This window comes from Mytilus californianus, unplaced genomic scaffold (assembly GCF_021869535.1).
Source record: "Mytilus californianus isolate M0D057914Y unplaced genomic scaffold, xbMytCali1.0.p SCAF_9, whole genome shotgun sequence".
Classification (NCBI taxonomy): Eukaryota; Metazoa; Mollusca; class Bivalvia; order Mytilida; family Mytilidae; genus Mytilus; species Mytilus californianus.
In genome coordinates this window covers 38,655,032-38,673,908 of record NW_026262745.1, presented here as the reverse complement: position 1 = coordinate 38,673,908, position 18,877 = coordinate 38,655,032, and the positions used below count along the sequence as shown (strand labels likewise).

The 18,877-nt window shown below is 31.2% G+C and overlaps 1 protein-coding gene across 1 annotated transcript; it reads right to left on the bottom strand.

Annotated features, from left to right (window-relative positions):
* Window positions 1-1,932: 1,932 nt before the first annotated feature.
* On the bottom strand, window positions 1,933-17,551 carry LOC127715471 (interaptin-like). The gene is made up of 12 exons (XM_052221530.1): window positions 16,841-17,551; window positions 16,190-16,330; window positions 15,028-15,228; window positions 13,478-13,588; window positions 12,957-13,145; window positions 12,176-12,301; window positions 10,576-10,701; window positions 7,464-7,616; window positions 5,887-6,112; window positions 4,737-4,829; window positions 4,032-4,127; window positions 1,933-3,326 (listed from the first exon to the last, which is right to left on the bottom strand). Exons 1-12 carry the CDS (start codon window positions 17,245-17,247, stop codon window positions 3,027-3,029), a joined length of 2,169 nt encoding a protein of 722 aa, XP_052077490.1. The 5' UTR covers window positions 17,248-17,551; the 3' UTR covers window positions 1,933-3,026.
* Between the last annotated feature and the right edge of the window lie 1,326 nt (window positions 17,552-18,877).

Below are 18,877 nucleotides of genomic sequence, written 5' to 3'. Positions count from 1 at the left end.
ATATTGAAACCGAAGGACAGAAATACAAGTACCTTTAATTTGCAAAACTTTATAGACTTAACTAAAAAGACACTAATGCTCTACGAAATGGGCAATGGCCGTGCGGTCTTTGATACAAATAAATATTTAAAACCTAAATGGATATATGAATACTCATGCTACATCTATCTGCAAAGAGCCTTAACACACAGCTTCAAACTGTTTTTGAATACACATGATATTTTATAAAAGAGAAGCGAAAGATACCAAAGAAATTTCAAACTCATAAGTCGAAAACAAACTGACAATGCCATGACAAATAAAGAAAAGCGACGAAAAGACGAACATCAGTACAGAAAAACACAATATACAAAAAGAAAGACTGAGCAACACGAACCCCATCAAAAACCGGGGATGATCTCATATGTTTCGGACGGAAAATCAAATCTTACTTCACATATGGCACCCGTCGTGTGCTCAAGTAAGTACAAACCCGGTGATATTCTCATTCGGTAGGTCACTTTGGAGGAAAAGAGGGCGGGATTATTGTCACAGCAATTATAGAATATCCGTCGTCATCTTAGGAACAGATATTCTATAACGATTTGAACTTTAGCACTATGAACTCTTGGTTTTAAATTTGCAGTTGTCTTCAGAAGTGTATACCGAAGACTTCCGAAAACCGCTTAGAATATAATCAATCTATTCTCTTCTCGTGTTGTAATATAAAACATTTCATTTTTCTATCCTTTTCTAAAAATTCATCAGATATCAAAACATTTCAATTTTATCCCTAGGTAAACTTTTCTTTTTTAGAACCTGTATATGGAGTATATATCTCAAAGTTAAACCGATCTCCAAGGGTTTGCGTTTTCTATCATTAAGGTACTTTGTAGAGCGTTGCTGCTTAAAAATTAATAAAACTAAACAATGGCGTATGCTAGAAGATCGCCTAATTTAAAACATATGTAATAGTAGTGTTTTAACTCTACAAATACATTTATATGGATTATGGCACTCTTATATCCAATGTTAATATAATGAATGGTAGCTTAATTCATTGAAAATGTCTTTGATACTTGAATTTGATCCACCTTCGTTTTTAAATAATTTTTTAAATATTGTAAATGTTTTGATATTAAAGGCCCAACGAAGTCAATCTATCAATCTGTCAGATGACCAGAGGACATAAGTAGGTAATTATGATACATTAAACTCGTTAAACATATTTGTATTGGTCCTAAAACTTACTGTGTGTTTAAGGAGAAATAACTAATATTGATCTTTTTTACGTCTTTAACTCGTTTTAAAATCTCTTAATATTCAGATATGAACAACAACCTTATCCAAATAGATATATTGATACAAAATGAAACCAAATTGAAATAAAAAAGTAAATGTTTTGCTCTTATTTTTTGTAATTTTAAATCAAATGAACATACTGAGTCAAATATAGTTATAACAAAAATGTACCTTTAACAGTGACATGATTGATAAAGGCTGCATACCTTTCCATAATATGTGGACTTTTTAGTTCATAGCTGAAAGCTTTTCAGTAAATGTCAGATGAAGAACATCCATTAAATTGTTGATCCTTTGATGTATTGATATTTCATGAGTTTTTTTAATTCATGTACATTATACATCACATCAATCATTTTATTAAATGGTGTATATGATTAATTGAATTTATTCAAAATAATTGTGAAGATATTGAACAATAATGAAAATGAGAGTTTAGAGGTCAAATACTTCTCTCTTATGGACTCCCCCTTTTTGAATTTGCCTTGCAGTTCAGTATTTTTGTTATACTTTTTAAGCATACCTTCATTAAAACATAATATCGTTTTTTAAGTACAGAGTCTTTTACGTTGATTGCTTAAGTTATGGCATTTTGTAGTTATAAACTTCAAAATTACGATGAAATCATTTTTTGACCATACACCACTTATCTATTTTGTTTGGGAGGGGGGGGGAAGGATGTATGTTTCATTTTTAATGTTTTCCTTCTTTATCTTGGCATGGGCTTTATGATTAATATTTGACATTTTTATTTCTTTTAACACAATTCCTTGCTAACCATGTCACATTATCACTGAGTTTTTATTATGCATTTCAGTTGTGACCACTGGCATTGTAAGCCAATTAGATAACCGAAAATAACTATATACTTAAAGGATTTTTGTAGAACTACTTCAACCTATTGATTGCATTGGCTTACAAAGAATTAATCTCAAAATATATTAGAGCAAAACATTTACTATTAGTGGACAGTCTACGATGGATCAATACACGAAGCACAATGTACGACCATGATTTAAATGATACATTTTGTAAATTCCTAGTTCATAAATTATGAGATACAAACAACACCAAGATTATAACAAAAAAGGTTACCAAACGACAGTCTTTAAACGCTACAGAGAAGAAAACAGATTCAGCCACACAAAATCCACCAAACACCGAGGAGGCTGACTCAGGAGTTTTTTGGTTGCAACTATTTCAGTCAAATTTGACCTTTATGTTGAAGGAAATTGGTTTGAATTTATTCCCTTTTTAATTTTATGCTTTCAAACGTTTTCATTTACAAATGTATTTATTTTTTTGTTCATGGCCAAACCATGTGTTGAGCGCACGTAAACCAGTATCAAATTTTTTACATGTTCCTGTTTGTTATTTCTTCCACAGTCAAAAGAAAAATTTGAATTTCCAGGACATAAACCAATCTTGAAATTTATATAAATATAAGACAGAGAACTGACTTTAATAATGTTATTGTCTAGTTTGTGGTTTTTCATATGTTGGTCTACGTCTTCACTTAATATGGTTCAATCTTAATTTTAGTATATGACAGAATGTTTTCATTCAGGTTGGATTTGAATCACAGCAGGTGATCACATTTTGATTGGTTGTATTTTCCTTTAAATTCTTAATTCTGCTTAAAGCTTTAAAGTTATAAATTTGGTATCTCTTACCTGTTGTTATTCTAACACAGATATATTTTTAACACAATACCATTATACAGAGGTTCATTTCAGTCATTGTTATCAGTATGCTTGGACAACACCTTTATAAAGCAATGGTCCGTTTATGTGCAAAAACATTGCTGGCCAAACTACATATTTAACTTTATCGCCACTTTGTACAAATTCTTTGTATATATTTTTATCAAATGTTGAACCTGGTTGAAGATCTCCCTCCAAATGCATAGTAGGATCCTGAATAGCCATCAGCCAACAAAGACGAATGCACTTTTCAAAGAAAGGAGTCTTCATTAATGACAATACCAAATGTTCGTTCTTGTGTTCATATTCCCAGTCATACAAAACCATTTTCTCTTGAAGAACCTGAATTGAGATGTAACAAATGATATATATATATGTTGTAAATCTAACCCATTCATGGTTTTGTTTTAATTTTAATGACAAAGTTCATTTCTGAATTCTCATTTCAGCCTTTTCAGATTCTTACTGGTTTTAAGACCTATTACTATTTGTCTTTGCTGATTTATAAGACCTACATTAAGTCCTAGTTTTCAAACTATATCATGTACTTTGTACGATTGGCGGATACTGACAGTTAATTTCACATTTTATTATTGATTCAGTATAAAAAATAGCATAGGGATAAATGACCAAGTATACTATAAGACATAAATAATAGTTGTAAGTAAATGTGCCATAAATATATTTTCAAATGCGATACCTAGGCTATTTGACATATGAGTTTCCCTATAAGAGATTTAAAAAGTGTAATAGATAATTTATTACGATGAGCGAATGAAACAAGCGTTTGCATAAGTTGCTTGGTATTTCACCTATACCTTTGTAAAAAAAGTATTGAAAAAAGCACGGGAAAGTCACAAAAAGCAGCATTGAAAATCAATGTAAAATTTAAATAAAGTATACTTAATCATCATTCGCATGTACCAGCATATCTACCAAACAAAACATCTGATGGTAATTAGTGTTTTGTCTTACCCCATATGTATGTTATTTGTAATTAATTTAATGGTATATATCAACCACTATATCTACCACTTTAACGTTTACCTGATTTTCAAGTAAGAAATTTACAATTTTCTCAGTATTCTGTCTTCTGATTTGAGTAATTTCCTTACACCCAGGAAATGAAGATGATTCATCCTCCTTAAAATGGTAAAGCAGTACTCAATAGTGTGCATGTTTAATTAAATAACATTATTAACTTTCCCATCGCGACGTGTGTTTTACTTAATATTTGCCTCACAACAGATTTATCAAGCTGCAATCAGTAAGCCTGGGTAAAAATAGTTATATGTTGATTTTAACAGTTTGTTCACTTCTTATTCGAAGTAAGTATAAATAAAACGTTACGACAAAACCTGATGTGCATTTGGCATGATTTTACTTCAAAATGTTGATGCTTTAGACCAGAATTAAATTATAGTTTTGGCCATACCCATGGATTTGTCGCACTTATACCTAGGGCTACTAATACTATATTATATGTTATTGGAAATATCGATTACTAGTATTATTTTCAATTATTCCTTTATCTATTAAATTTTTGTTACTATTTTGTGTGTGGTGTTTTTACGCTTTTTGGAAGAGGATTTTAGTTTCGAGTTGTTTACTGTAGTGATTGTATTAGGATCCGACGTCTTCGCATGAATGGGTGTTGACTGTTGTCTATTGTCATGCTTCTAAATAGCTAAATGTTTATTAATTATGTGTCTAAGGAGCAATTGTCTATATATAGCATTGACATATACTTACAGAATTTACATCTAAGTGAAGTGTCGTCGAAATACTTTTCCCGATGATGCTCATTTGTTCAGCAGAAAAAATCACACATTGATGATTAGTACACTAAAAAGGAATTCGATAAGTAAAAATATCACATTTCTATTAGCCCTATTTATTTTTATTTCAAAAATAAAATAATGTAGTGTGCTAAATTGTATATTTATATTGCCTCGATTTTTTTTCTGGTGCAAATATAATCCTTATATGCTTATACGGAAATTTATGTTTTATGACTGCAATCAAGTGATTTTAAAAAACACAAAATCTTGACTTTATCATAGTCGAAAATTCCTAAGAAAAAATCTAATAAGATTAAAATAATGTATTTGAACTATAAAAAAGTGGAAGATACCAAGGGAAGAATCAATATTCATAAATCGAGAGAAACTGACAACGCCGTGGCAAAAAACTAAAGATAACGAAAAGCTAATCAAGTTCACAAACAATAAATATATATAGAGAGAAAACTAAAGACTGAGCCATACGAAATCCACCAAAAATTAAGGGTTATGTGACCATGAAGGGTAAGCAGATCCTGCTCCACTAGTTGCACCCGTCGTATTACTCATGGCTAGTACAAATATGTGATGATTCACAATCAAGGAAAAGAGTACTTGACTGTGGTTATGGCAATTTGAAAATACATTCGTGAAGGATATTGTTAAATATAATTCAAAAACAGTCATGAATTAACCAAGATTTCCCCATTGCTGCAGCATCTGCGAAACAAACTTTTGAATAATCTTGTCTCTATTGTCTTATTATAAAGGTTTCCAGTTCGCCTTCAATCTAAACAACAATAAGACGGATATTGCAACGAGGATGAAAGTCCGTGAGTAAAATGTACATTTCCGCAGAGAAAAAAGATTAAGGAAACTGATGGTGTGTGAATTGTCTGCTTTACAATGGATTTATTACAATTTACAGATAAAAACTTCAGCCCCTAATCTTGGTCGGCAATTTCTATAATTTCTGTATTGAATGCGTACTAACGTTTCACGGTCCATACAAACCCCGAAATAGGCCGTCAGACATCAGAGCAATCTAGAACTTTTCAAATATAAACTTTCATCTGACGCAGTTCAAATCGGTAATAGATATTAACGACAATTGCATATACCATTAATAATCTGTACAAATGACGAATAACAATTTCCTCTACTTCTGATGAACCCATGCCAGGATAATATTTTTTGGCTTCGACAGTGATATCCATTGCATCTGTCCATTCATTATCATATAGTTCACCGTACATTTCACCAATCTTCATTGGCCGATTTGGATCTCCAAGATCTGTTATAGCTGGGTTTCCTGCGGTCAATTTTTCACCTGCAACACTGCTCAGCCTGTGAAATATACAATAAGTGTATATTTTTTTTATTATTATTCATCGACATCAGTTTGTAATTCTGTTTGTTAAATTTCATATTTAAAAATATCGTACACGTGAAATCGGCACCAGTTTCGACACATGAAGTGTCTTAAAGAAACGTAAGCTACATGTAATAATGTTCTTTCAATTCAAGAGATGATATGCTGAGCTAAATTGAATCAATACATTTATGTATTAGATACACCCGTGAGGGCGTTAGCCCGCTTTTGGTGTATATAATTTACACCAAGATGTTAATGTCAATGCAGAATGATAGTTTTTTTTCAATAATTTTGGAGGGATTTGACCATATGTTATTGAAATGCATGATAAATGCAGGGTATCCAATTTCATTTAACGACATCTTGGTGTAAATGTTAAAAAAAGTGGAGAATACAAACTCAAAAGTAAGTTTAGAAGACAAACTAACTAATATCTGCATGCATCTGAAAGCCATCTGAAACGGAAGTCAACGTCATGCATGATTGGACATATTAATAAAGTGTGCGATACGTGTAATCCGTAAAATGATGACGTAAAGTTGTATGAAAACTTGTATGGTCAAACTCAGTAAAAAAAATGTCTGAATTCCATTTTAATATCAAGAGTTCTATAAATATAATGTCGACATTCACCCAACTGAACTAAGTTTCAATAAATCAAATAAAAACAGTAATAACTTTCCTTTCCTAGATTTAAATATTTCAGTTTCAAACGAGAAACTCTATACACAATTGAAGGGAAAATGGGACGATTTTTCGTTCATATTGTTGATTTTTTTAGGACGGTGATGTTCCTTGACACATCTTACGGTCGGGTGTTTATATATCACAACTCATTCGCTATGCCCGTGTTTGTGGTGAAGTTTTAGATTGCAATAAACGTAATATATGTATCGCTGGTAAATTGTTAACTCAGGGATTTCGTTTCCACAAATTATTTAAAACCTTTACTAGTTTATTTAATAGATACAAAGATTTGGTTTAAAAGTTTGACTGTATCTGTAAAAGAAAAACTTATAACAAACGGGATATCACGTGCACGTCATAATTTTTACGGTTATGTTGTTTATAGAGCCAGTAAATTGAGATTCTTGAATTTTAAAATGTTATCAATTTATCAATTCACGACCAACCGTAATCGAGGCGCTACCATGAAACCGTCGAAATTTTTAGGGGTAACTTATAAAGTAAAAGAGTGTTGTTAATTGTTTCTACAATGTTAAAGAAGGGAGCTGTGGCTTAACCAAAAACTGCTATTCACAACAATATCAACTCTCAAACAACAAAGTTTACTTTCAGCATAAAATGATTTATACAACATACCTAGTTTGAAAGTCGTCTTTTTCTTTTTGTAAAGCTTGTATTTTGTCATCGTTTTCTTTTCGTAAAGCGGATATCTTGTCATCTTTTTCCTTCAATAACAACATCAACTGTTTTTCCTTTTCTTTTTGCTGTTTCAAATGTTGTTGAAAGGAACTGAATATGATGAAAGAGATTGATTTGTAAACTAACATTGATAAGGAAGCGACAAAAATATATAATATATTATTGCAAAACAATATATAACTTCTATCACATCTATTATAATATTTATCCACTTAAGATTACAATCTTCATAATTTAAAATGCAAAGCTTGCGGATCATTTACAAATCGGAAAATCAAATATTGGGTGTGAATAAACATCACGATATATCTGAAATCGCGGTAGAATCTTCTACCTAATAATTTGATAAATATAAACTTAGATTATAATACTCCAAATTAATTTGGCATGAATCATACTGGACAATATGATAACCAAATGGTCAAAATTGACAGTTAGAGAAATCAGTATATTATTTTCTAATCCGCAATATGATTTCCGATCCCCTATTTCAAAAAATTTCGGCTGTGTTCGCTATCAATGCAAGTAAATTAGCTTATTGAAAAATGAAGAGAAAAAACTATCATATGGAAGAGACCGCTAGCAAGTGGGAATGTTAAACAGTAACTGCAGTATGGATAAGAATTTGTATTTACACTTCAACTTCACTGTACAGATGTCACGCTTATTGATACAAAAATAAAACGGTATGCCGTATTACTGAAATACAGGTTACCACTTTGTTAAGATATATGTTCCAGCAATCTTTTTATGAAGCCCCACCCAAATTCGCCTAGAAGCATGGTACACTAAACGTGGAGAAATGATGGTTTAGTATGTGGAAAATTGTCTCATTGGCAATCATACTTCATCTTCTTATATCAATATATATATATATATACAAGTCTAAATTGAAAACAACGTTCAAATCTATGATTGCGTTGGATAAAAACCGCAATTTTTATACGTGTGCATGTAAAATAAATTTCTCGGTAGAGGGGTCTAAATACAGCACAAACAACATTTTCAAAAAGACCAAAAAGTGAAAAGTATATTTTAACAAAACGCATTTGACTAACAGGTCGAACAACTGATGTTCTTAAACCCTGCTGACTGCCATTGGCGATTGCCAAATAAATTGATCACCAGATGTAACATGGATCTTAATTATAAAATTAATACCAAACAGAAAACAATAAACCTGCGGAAAAGATGGTATATCGCAAACATGAGGTGCAAAAATTTGTACACCATATCCGGATTTCGACAATTAACGTCTCTTCAGTGATGTTAGAGGTCGAAACGGTATTTGGAAGGCCATATAATTTACCTCAATTTAGGATAGATTCTGGAATTTTAAAGAGTCGAAATAGGATGATATATATATATATATATCAATAGTGAATGTATAAGGCAAAGTTATTTCGTGATTCACTTTAGTACTAGAATGCCGTTCAAAATGTGGTATTATATGTGTGTGTGATCCATATTTCAAAATATTACACAATAAATATAAAATAGATAAAGGACGTTGCAGGGAAAACGCTAATATTACAGCATCCAACAACAAAATAAAAAACTGTGGTATCTTCTCTGTGTTTTTTTTTTAAACATTGAAAGTTACAATGGACAGATCACGGTCCAAACACATCAATTTAAACTGTATAGCACCTCAGGTGATATCAACTTATTAATTAATCGACAGAGACTACCAAAGATACATACAAAATTCTTAGTAGTCAAAACACTGTTAAACAAGAAAAGAACATGCGACATGCACATTAAAATTTTTGTCGTGTGCAGTGTTCTATGAATATATTAAGAATAGTAAAACTAAAACAAAAAGTAAAAAGTAAAAACGAGTGGCTCAAGGTCATCCAAGAAACTATTTTTGATTTAAGATCATACGATTCTGATCGTTTTCAATCCTATATTTCTAAGACCTGGACTGAGATTGTAACTAAACATTCCATGGTACCTTTTTATCATCAACTTATTATATTAATGATAAATGTAGCTAGTCAAGTATTTCCAACTGACATATACCAACAGATTGTTCTGAACTATTCTTAATCCGATCCGATCGGAAACATGATCTAATAAAAGAATAGCTACCACACGTTTGGTTTATCTTAACAAACACGGAATTTGAGTTCTCATCTTTACCATCACTGCAACTCATTTGATGCCAGTATACCAGTATACAACTCGATTAATATATTTAATTAAGATTGGGATTTCAATTTTCGTTTTTCCAAAAATGCCTATATATAATCTTATTTTTTATCAAGTATAGCTTTAATAATTATCCAAGAATGTTTATGATGTATTTAAAAAGTCTCTCTGTTAACTGAAACATCAAACAGTGAAAAGAAGAAATAGCAAAAACTACCTTAACAGAAACAAGCTGTTTATTTCAGAGTTCATGTGACTGTCGTGTTTAAATATTAATCATATGTCATAATACCATATTTTAACTTAAACGTGTACTTTTCTGTAGAAAAAGGGGAAACAAAGTTTTTTTGCATTTTCTGAACACCTTTACTATAAAAATAAGATGTTGTATTTACTTTATTATCAGTATTATAGATTTGTGGTGTAGATGAATTTCGATTTTAACCATAAACGATTTAGACTCATTACTGTGTTTGCGGACCACTGGGTATTCCGACGACTATCACATGCGAAGAAGAATATCCAACGGCTCCAGCTAGTCTTAAAAAGGCCGTCAAGTGTCAGATTGATTTTGGACTAGCTATGAAAAAGGATATATGGGGTCAAAGTTTTTTGTTGTTTTATTTTTTTTTCTCCTGAAAGCTGTCTTCTCATTTTTGTCATTCGAATACATCCTCTGGATTTCGATTTTTATTATATTTTTTAAAAAGATTGGTCTCTACAGCCTTTCTTCACAATATAACAATTTCATTACCATGATAAGAGTTTTAATAATGAATATAAGGAATCGAAATAACCTGAAGAAACAAAAGATATGAAATAATGTAAAGTTATCTACACACGATTAAAATATCAAAAATGTCAATGATATACATATTTATAAACATTAAAATACCTTAAATTTTTGTCCTCCTTTTCTCTCATTACGCGTTGAATTTCTTTATCCTTCATGATAATATGATTATGTAAATTCCGCATCTCATTTTGCAGCAATGCAACCTTTTCTTTCTCATCGGCAATACTAAATTCAGCCAATAGAATTGATTAAACACACAATTTTGGAAGGAAATATATATACATATTAAAATTGAATATGACACTTTTTACTTGTCAAAAATGTTTTTGATACTGTGTTATTTATCGAAATTGATTAGGACGATTTCAGAATGCTTTCGTTTAACAAATCAAATAAAGACAACAGTAGTGTTCCGAAGTTCAAATCTCATCAATCGATCAAGAGGACAATACAACATACCAAACAAAAACTGAGGGAATCGCATGAACTCAAAAAGTGAGTCCAGATGCGTCGACAGGATAAGCGTCTCTTGCCATACATACATCACTCACCAATGATATACATACTATGTCAAAATGTCACAAACGGGAATAGGACACAATCGGCAAATTGCAAATAAGACGACTATTCTGATATCTAAAGAAGACATGTCGCTAGTGAGTTGAGTTGCTAGTTAGTTGAAGTATCGGTCAACTATTTCGTGAAGGTGGCCGTTAAACTTCTGCATTGTCGAATTCAGTCGTTCTTCCTCATCACTCTATTGGGGCAGATTTTATGTAAGGAGCACACCCCTGCTAATGAAGTCCGTATTTTGTGAACATGCCACGTAACGTATCAATTGAGGTATATTAACGCCATCAAATACGTAATCTTTAATGTAAACATAACTTTATATTTGTGAATAGGCAGTAACCGCTCATATGAGCCCCCGAAAAATTTCCCGAATTTTTACCTTATTTTCAGAAATTAATAAAAAGTGTTGGTTTCAAAGCATGGAAAAGATAACCTAATTGTACATGCAGTGTAATGATTAAAGCCATTTTTTTGCATAATAAAGTTCGCTTTTAGAATACGGTCAATTGATTTGTACTCCAATGGGGACTATCATATCATTTTGATGCATGTTAGGAATAAGTCAGAGATTGTCCTGACGTCTGGCCTTGTTAGGACTTGCTGTGGTCATTATCCCCACCAAGTCCCAATAGGTGGTTAGACTTTCGTCAGAGCTATTTCAGACTAGCCATGAAAAGGACATGCGAGATAACCGCAAACGAGACAGCAACCAAGCAACAAAAAATAACAAAAAGGACATCTGGTTATTTATTTTTGCTGCAGGCAAACGTATGTTTTTATTTTTCCTTAAAGCTGTTTTCTGATTATTGTCAATCGTATATATCTTCTACATGTTTTTTTCAACATATAACAGTATCATTTCCTTCAGAAGTTTGTTAGCAAAACGCATTTGGAAGTTGAAATTATAGGCACGAAACATTTTACTCAAAATGTTAGATAAATGTAATTTAGTACGGTAACAATATCAAATGCATCTCTTGATGTTGATATGTCACTTACCTTACATCCTTTTTCAGTAAGTATAGACTGACACTATACCTATGCTTAAACATCGATACTAAAGTAAATGCACACAAACTAATAAATATCCAACATATCAAAGACCCATTTTCAAATAATGGAATACCTAAAAGTTTTGTCTTCTTTTTCTCTCATTACGCGTTGAATTTCCTTATCCTTCATGATAATATGATTATGTAAATTAAGCTTCTCTTTTTGCAGCCCAGCAACTGTTTCTTTCTCCTCGGCGATACTGAATTCAGTAAAAAGAATTAATTAAAATCATATTTTGGGAGAAAATATATATGTACATATCAAAATTGAATATACACTTTCTACTTGTCAAAAATGTTTTTGATACTGTGTTATTTCTATATATTGGTAAGGATGATTTCAGTATGCATTCGTTAAAAATAATAATAATAATAATAATTCCGTATTATTGACAAAACTGGGTGAGCAAACAAAGCAGAGATAAGTGATTAATGTTCGGGTTTTTTTTAGGAGTTCGGTCAATAATTGGTACTCCAATGGGGATTTACCATTATCGTAGATTTGATCCTTCACTGAAGGGTACTCATTTAAAGAACAAACACCACTTTAAATTTCAAAGAATGTAACCATTTCACTTCTTAAAAGTTTAAACACAATATGAATACAAATATAAAATAGTCAATACTGTAGACTAAAAGAAAACGTCTATAGAAGTTCGCAATTAGCATCAATTCATAAACTTTGTATATGTGTGTGTATGCGGGTGTGTTGCTGTCTCATTTACTATGAACATAATGTTACAAGAATTGCATTTAAAATTCAATATGATGTCTCAAACAGAGGTAATATTTCAAGATGTAAAATTAAAATTTTAGATTTTATTTAACCAAGACTTATTCTAAATACTATCCTACCTTAACATCAATTCACTAATTCGTATATCTGATGACTTCAACGAGATTGCATTCTGATGTTGTACTTTTTTCATTTTTTCAAAGGTATCTGTTTTTAGTTTTTCCATTTCCCCTCGTATTGAACTATTTTCTTCTTTTTGTTTTGCCATTTTCAATTCCATTGATTTAATCTGTTGTGTGAATGTTGTTCTGGAAAAAAAATTGTTAAATAGTATATACAGTTTTAGAGTAAACGTTTTACGAAAATCACCTTGTAAAAAAATCTCGTAGAGCTGCTTGAATAATCGATAAGACTTTAAGATGACGTGTCGATTGAATAAACCAGAATACATTGTATAGGTGTATGTCGTCTTGTTAACATTTCTCATTTCTAGAAAGTTTCTGTCTTTTTGTCATTGTGAGATTTTTGACCGTATTGTATTTATTGGTTTCAAAATTAAGTGTTTTAATATTTTACCAACTCTAAATTCCCATTAAGTATTAAAATGCACTACATACATAATATTTCCCAAATATCTTACAATCGTTCGTCCTTTGCCTTAATATTTTGATCAAATTGAGCCCTAATTTCCTCTTCTGATGAGTTGGCTAATCGATGGTTTAAAGTCTCTATTTTTTCTTCTCTTTCTAAACTAAAAAAAAACATCATGACAAATATACTTCTGAATTCATTAAAGTAGCTGATATATAGTAAGAACGAGCCATTTTAAACACTGAAATAAAAGGATTAATATAAAATAATATCATCACAATGATGTGGTGGTCAATTCATGTTACGTGGATTTTGCTCTTTTTTCTAAAAATAAATATGTATAAATCTTATATTATTAGAAATGGTTTATAGATTTCAAATTTAAACAACAACAACGGCATGATGGTGGTCAGGTTATATTATGTTTCATTCCATTACAATGTTTCGCTTCTAAGAAATTGAAAGAATATGTTTTCGATTAAAAAAAATCAAATCATTACGATTATCAAAACTTTCAGACATTCTGCAAAGAGATAACTTCAACTTCAATGAGAAAAACCAATACCGTATAGTTATCTATAAAGGCCCAAACATACGGAAGCCATAAAGGGACACATGAAAAATAAAATTAATCCGTTATCTCGGTTTCCCAGTCTGTGATCTCGGATTCCCAATTCGTGATCTCGGATTAATAATCCGAGATAATCAATCCGTTATCTTGGATTAATAATTCATTATCTCGGATTAATAACCCGTTATCTCTATTTCCCAATCCGTTACCTCGAATTAATAATCCGTGATCTCGAAATTATAATCCGTAATCTCGGTTTCCCAATCCGTGATCTCGAATTAACAATCCGTTATCTCAGATGGATACAAAGTCGGATGGAAAATGAACTCTACATAAAAAATACAACAAGTGTCTCACCTCATCACTTGTCATATGTTAATACTAATATTAGATAGTTATAATATCTAGGTCAAACATACCTTTTCATAATAATAGACTTACAAGCGTTAAGTGGACCATGAAAATTAGCGTTGCTAAGCATTTGTGCCAATGGCATTTCATTTGCGCCATTTAAATCTTTCAGTTGCACAACAAACCATATTTCATTTGCCCCAATAACAAGGGTTAATTACGGATGCCCATTTAGGACCTTCCAAAAAATAATTTGAATTCGAGATCACGAATTTAAATTACAAAAAATGTGATAACGAATTTAATTCGTCATTACGAATAACAAAAACTGTTATAACAAATTCCACAAATTCGTTATTACGAATTTAATCTGTGATAACGATTTAAATTCGTGATCTCGAATTCAAATTGTATTTTTGGAAGGTCCTAAATGGGCTTTCGCACATACATGATTACCAACGACAACTTCTGAATCACAGGCGCCTGACTTGGGACAAGCACATAATGAATTTGGCAGGGTTAAACATGTTTGTGACAGTGGTGTAACCAGCACAACATAAGAATTGTCATATAAAAAAGTAGACTTTCAAAAAAAATGTATTAGAATAGTAATGAGTATATGCATTATAACTATAATGTACCAGGCAAATATTTTATCATAAAATCAATAGGCTTACCATTCCTTTCTTTTTTCTAGCATAAACGTTAGAATATATCCAGCTTGTTTCTTGACACGTTCCATTCCAGGATCTACCTTTTTTAATAATATTGACTTTTCGCTATCTTGAAATTCCGATACTTTCACATCGCACGCAAATTTGTAGAGCACATTTATTAAATCTTTTAAGTATTCCTTGTCGCAGTCATTCAACGCTTCGCTAAAAATGAAGTAAAAAAGTTGATTTGAAGTCTTTTTCATGAATCAGAGGACTTTAAATTAATGATATACATGTATGTTGCGGTTAATACTCTTATTAATTAATCAATTAATGTATCTAACAACAATTCGAACTTTTGCATTTATTTGATTTCTGTTTGCGTTTCGCCTAGTGGCAAACATTAAATAAATGCATATTTTGAAGGAGAGTAAAATAAAATAGCAGGAACTGTATTAGCGGATAAAATTTAACGACTCCTCTGAAGAAAGGCCCAACAAACACATTCTAGTACTGATAAGGTATTGTCATAGCAAATAAGGAATTTTATATAGTGAAAGGTGTTTAAAGACTTTTTCAAGTTCATTTTTATGATAAACATAATTATTATGTATAAATTGAAAATTGAAAATGTGTAAAAGAAAAGAAAATGAATATAAGAGTATAATAGAAATGCAGTTTACGTTTAAGCAAATGTAGCGTCAGGAATATTTTTGTTATTTAAAAACAACTCTCTATTGGGATAACTAATTACAAAGGTATTTCACTTGATGAATATATTTGGTTTACTAGTAATGTAATTTTTTACACACCTGCTTTAAAATTTTTAAGATCATAAAAAACAGACGAAAACAAGCCAAATATGCCAACTAAGTCACTTGTTACCTTCTATAATATAGAGTTTCATTTCTATTGTTTAATTTCAACTGGTTTGTCCGTTTGGTTGAGAACAAAAATAAGAGGAGCGTGAAGCGTCAACTTGAGGGTTAGATTGCAAGATAAAAACAATATATGCACGTATAATCTATTTGTACTCGCTATGAAACAGGAGAAACGCTTCGCAAACACCGCTTTTCATTCTGTTTCTTAAGCTCGTTCAACGTATCTTCAACCTTCTTTTTTCACTCTTACAGTTAAATAAAGGCTCTCTTATTGTTAATAAGTAAATGATTTAGGAATTTACCTAGAAGGTGCCTGGCTTGTTTTGGAGTCTATAAGATGATCACCTTCTTCGTGTAATTTTACTGCACTTAACTGTGATGCGAGTTCCTCAACTGTAACTTGTTCATTTGATTGAGATAACTTTTCTTTCTGTCCTGGGTTTCTACAAATTAAACCAAATCACAAATCAAAATATGGGATTTTAAATTATACTCTAAGATAATAAAATCATATACAAATCCTGATAAAATTTAAAGGCCAGATAGTAATTTAGTTTAACTGTGGTATAAGAATTTTGCATTTGCCAAATATTAATTTAAATAAAATGGTATATGCTGATTACAGTGTCACCATCACGAATAGATTGATGGATACGGTGTCTGTGTCTCAATTTATAAGAGACATGTTTGCACTATCTTATCAGAAAATTCGTCTGATCTGTACATTTACCGATTGTTTATGCAGAAGAAGCGTACCCTGTTGCCGCACCCGGTTTCGCTCCGATTGATGTTCATGCGATTTCCTCAGGTTTATTTTATTTTTACCTTATTTTGTATATTCTAAATGGATTTACGAAATTTGAACATTGGAAAGAACTGCTGCCTCTTATTTGAAACTTTTAAAATTCAAATTTGATTTAAGCCATTCATTAAACTGAGAATGTATTACTTACACTTCTAACTTTCTGTTATGGTATGCTTTGTTTTCGAGATCAGGATGAAACACTACATTTTGACTTATTTGATGTTTATGTGACGATATTTCATCATAATCTTGTAACGCACTTCTCAACTTTAACCACGAAGAAATGATCCTAAGAGAGTATTCTTCTTGTTGAATGGATTCTAAATTTGATTCAGCTGTAGTAAGTAATATGTGTTTTTTCTGGCAAATATTTTTCAGTTCCTTGATTTGTTCCTCACTGGTAGCAATGGATTCATTTAATGAAGGAATATGTCTTTGCGTAATTTTGTTGTTTTCAAATTGTTTTTGTAAAATAAGTAGCTCTGTTTCTTTTTCGACACAAAATGTCTTATTCTGTTCTAAATCATCAAACTTATCTTTAATAGATTGCCTCATACGGTTCACGTCTCCTTTGATATTGGCTGCTGTTTCCCTTGGAGTAATGATAATGTGATCCGCTTGTTTTTTACATTATTTGCATACTGGTTTACAGCATATGGTGCAGTATCCTGAGTAAAGTTTGTTATGACTGTCACACAGGTAATTGACAGGCAACCTTTGTTTAGCTTTCATACAACACTTCAGTTCCTGACGAGTTGGCATACATTCGCTGCACAGTTTTCGACTGCAATATTCTGAACATTTAGTCACACTTTTTTTCTTACAATTACCACAAGACTCCATAATTGTCAATGTAGCCTTATCTATTACTTCCTGGTTCAAGTCAAAGTTTAATATATCAATATATATTATTTTTTAATTATTTCTTTTATATGCCGATGATCAATGTTTGTTTAATTTTACACATATACAACTTTTAACGTGCAAAGTAATACTTCATAGATTTGAAAGAAGAACATATGTCTTCTACATCAAAAACACGATAATACGATTCTAAACTTTGGAAAGTAAATGGTAATAACAGGTTACCGTTTTCAACTAGAAATGTCATGATATCCAAAATTTATAAGAAGTTAATGTCTTCAAGCTTTTGCATGTTTATGTCTAAATATAATATTTAAATTAATGTATGATTTAATAACGTATATGATATTTATATATATGACCCTGTTCATGTAGGCGTGTTTATTTTTAGGATCGACATATACCTATTTTATACGGAGGCCAATTAGGGACATGCAAAGAAATAATAATAGTCTGGAAGTACATCTACACATATTCTGGTAAACTAACATAGATCGACGCGACAACAGGCACCAAAATCAAAGATAAACATGCTTTGTTCATGCAATTGATTAATGACAACGAGTTAATTTGTGCCGGCAGATCAGATTTAGTTTCGTTTACAGTAAAAAGAAATTAACAGGACCACGTACATATCCCAAATTAGAGGGCACCCTGCCCTGTTTTTAGACTGCACCCTCTGTCCTCACACTTGAAAAAAAAAACCTGTGGCCTTGTTTCTCTTTCATTTACCCAAATGTCCACAATATATTTTCTCCAACAGTGTCAAATGGCTTCATATTTTCAATAATCATGCATTACCGAAAACAACAGCTATCCAAGCTGATTTAAATTGATTGCAAAGGCAACATACCGGTATATATATATATATATATTGCTGGAAACGCAAACGAAGACTTTCAGATTCATAAAATAACTAATAAATTAATGGAGAATCTCAGTAAATCAGCTGGTCTAAAGCAACCCTGGGTATATTTCGTTTTCATAAGAACAGCAATATATTTCTAATAACGTGCAGTTAATCTCTTGAAAAAGTGTGATTTGTGAAGCGTTTCTCCTTAATATAAACAATTTTTCTACAATTACTGTCGCCCATAGAGTACACAACTCTATACACATAACCACGACCTCGTATTTAATGCTAATAAAAGCCAAAACTAATGTATCAAATTATATATCCACACGACAGTGTCATGTGCTGAGTTTCATTGCACATTATGATACATAATATCATGTCGACAAAATATAGTCAGTAATATATAAATTCTACTAAAATCAAAATATATATTAAATATATCATCAAATAAATTAACACAAGCAA

Coding starts and splice junctions, on each gene's coding strand:
- LOC127715471 (XM_052221530.1), bottom strand. CDS start 17,247: ATGAGGCAATCTATTAAAGATAAGTTTGATGATTTAGAACAGAATAAG. Junction 15,229..16,189: donor ACAAGCCAGGCACCTTCTAG/GTAAATTCCTAA, acceptor CTTCATTTTTAG/CGAAGCGTTGAATGACTGCG. Junction 13,589..15,027: donor CTAGAAAAAAGAAAGGAATG/GTAAGCCTATTG, acceptor GTTTTTTTTTAG/TTTAGAAAGAGAAGAAAAAA.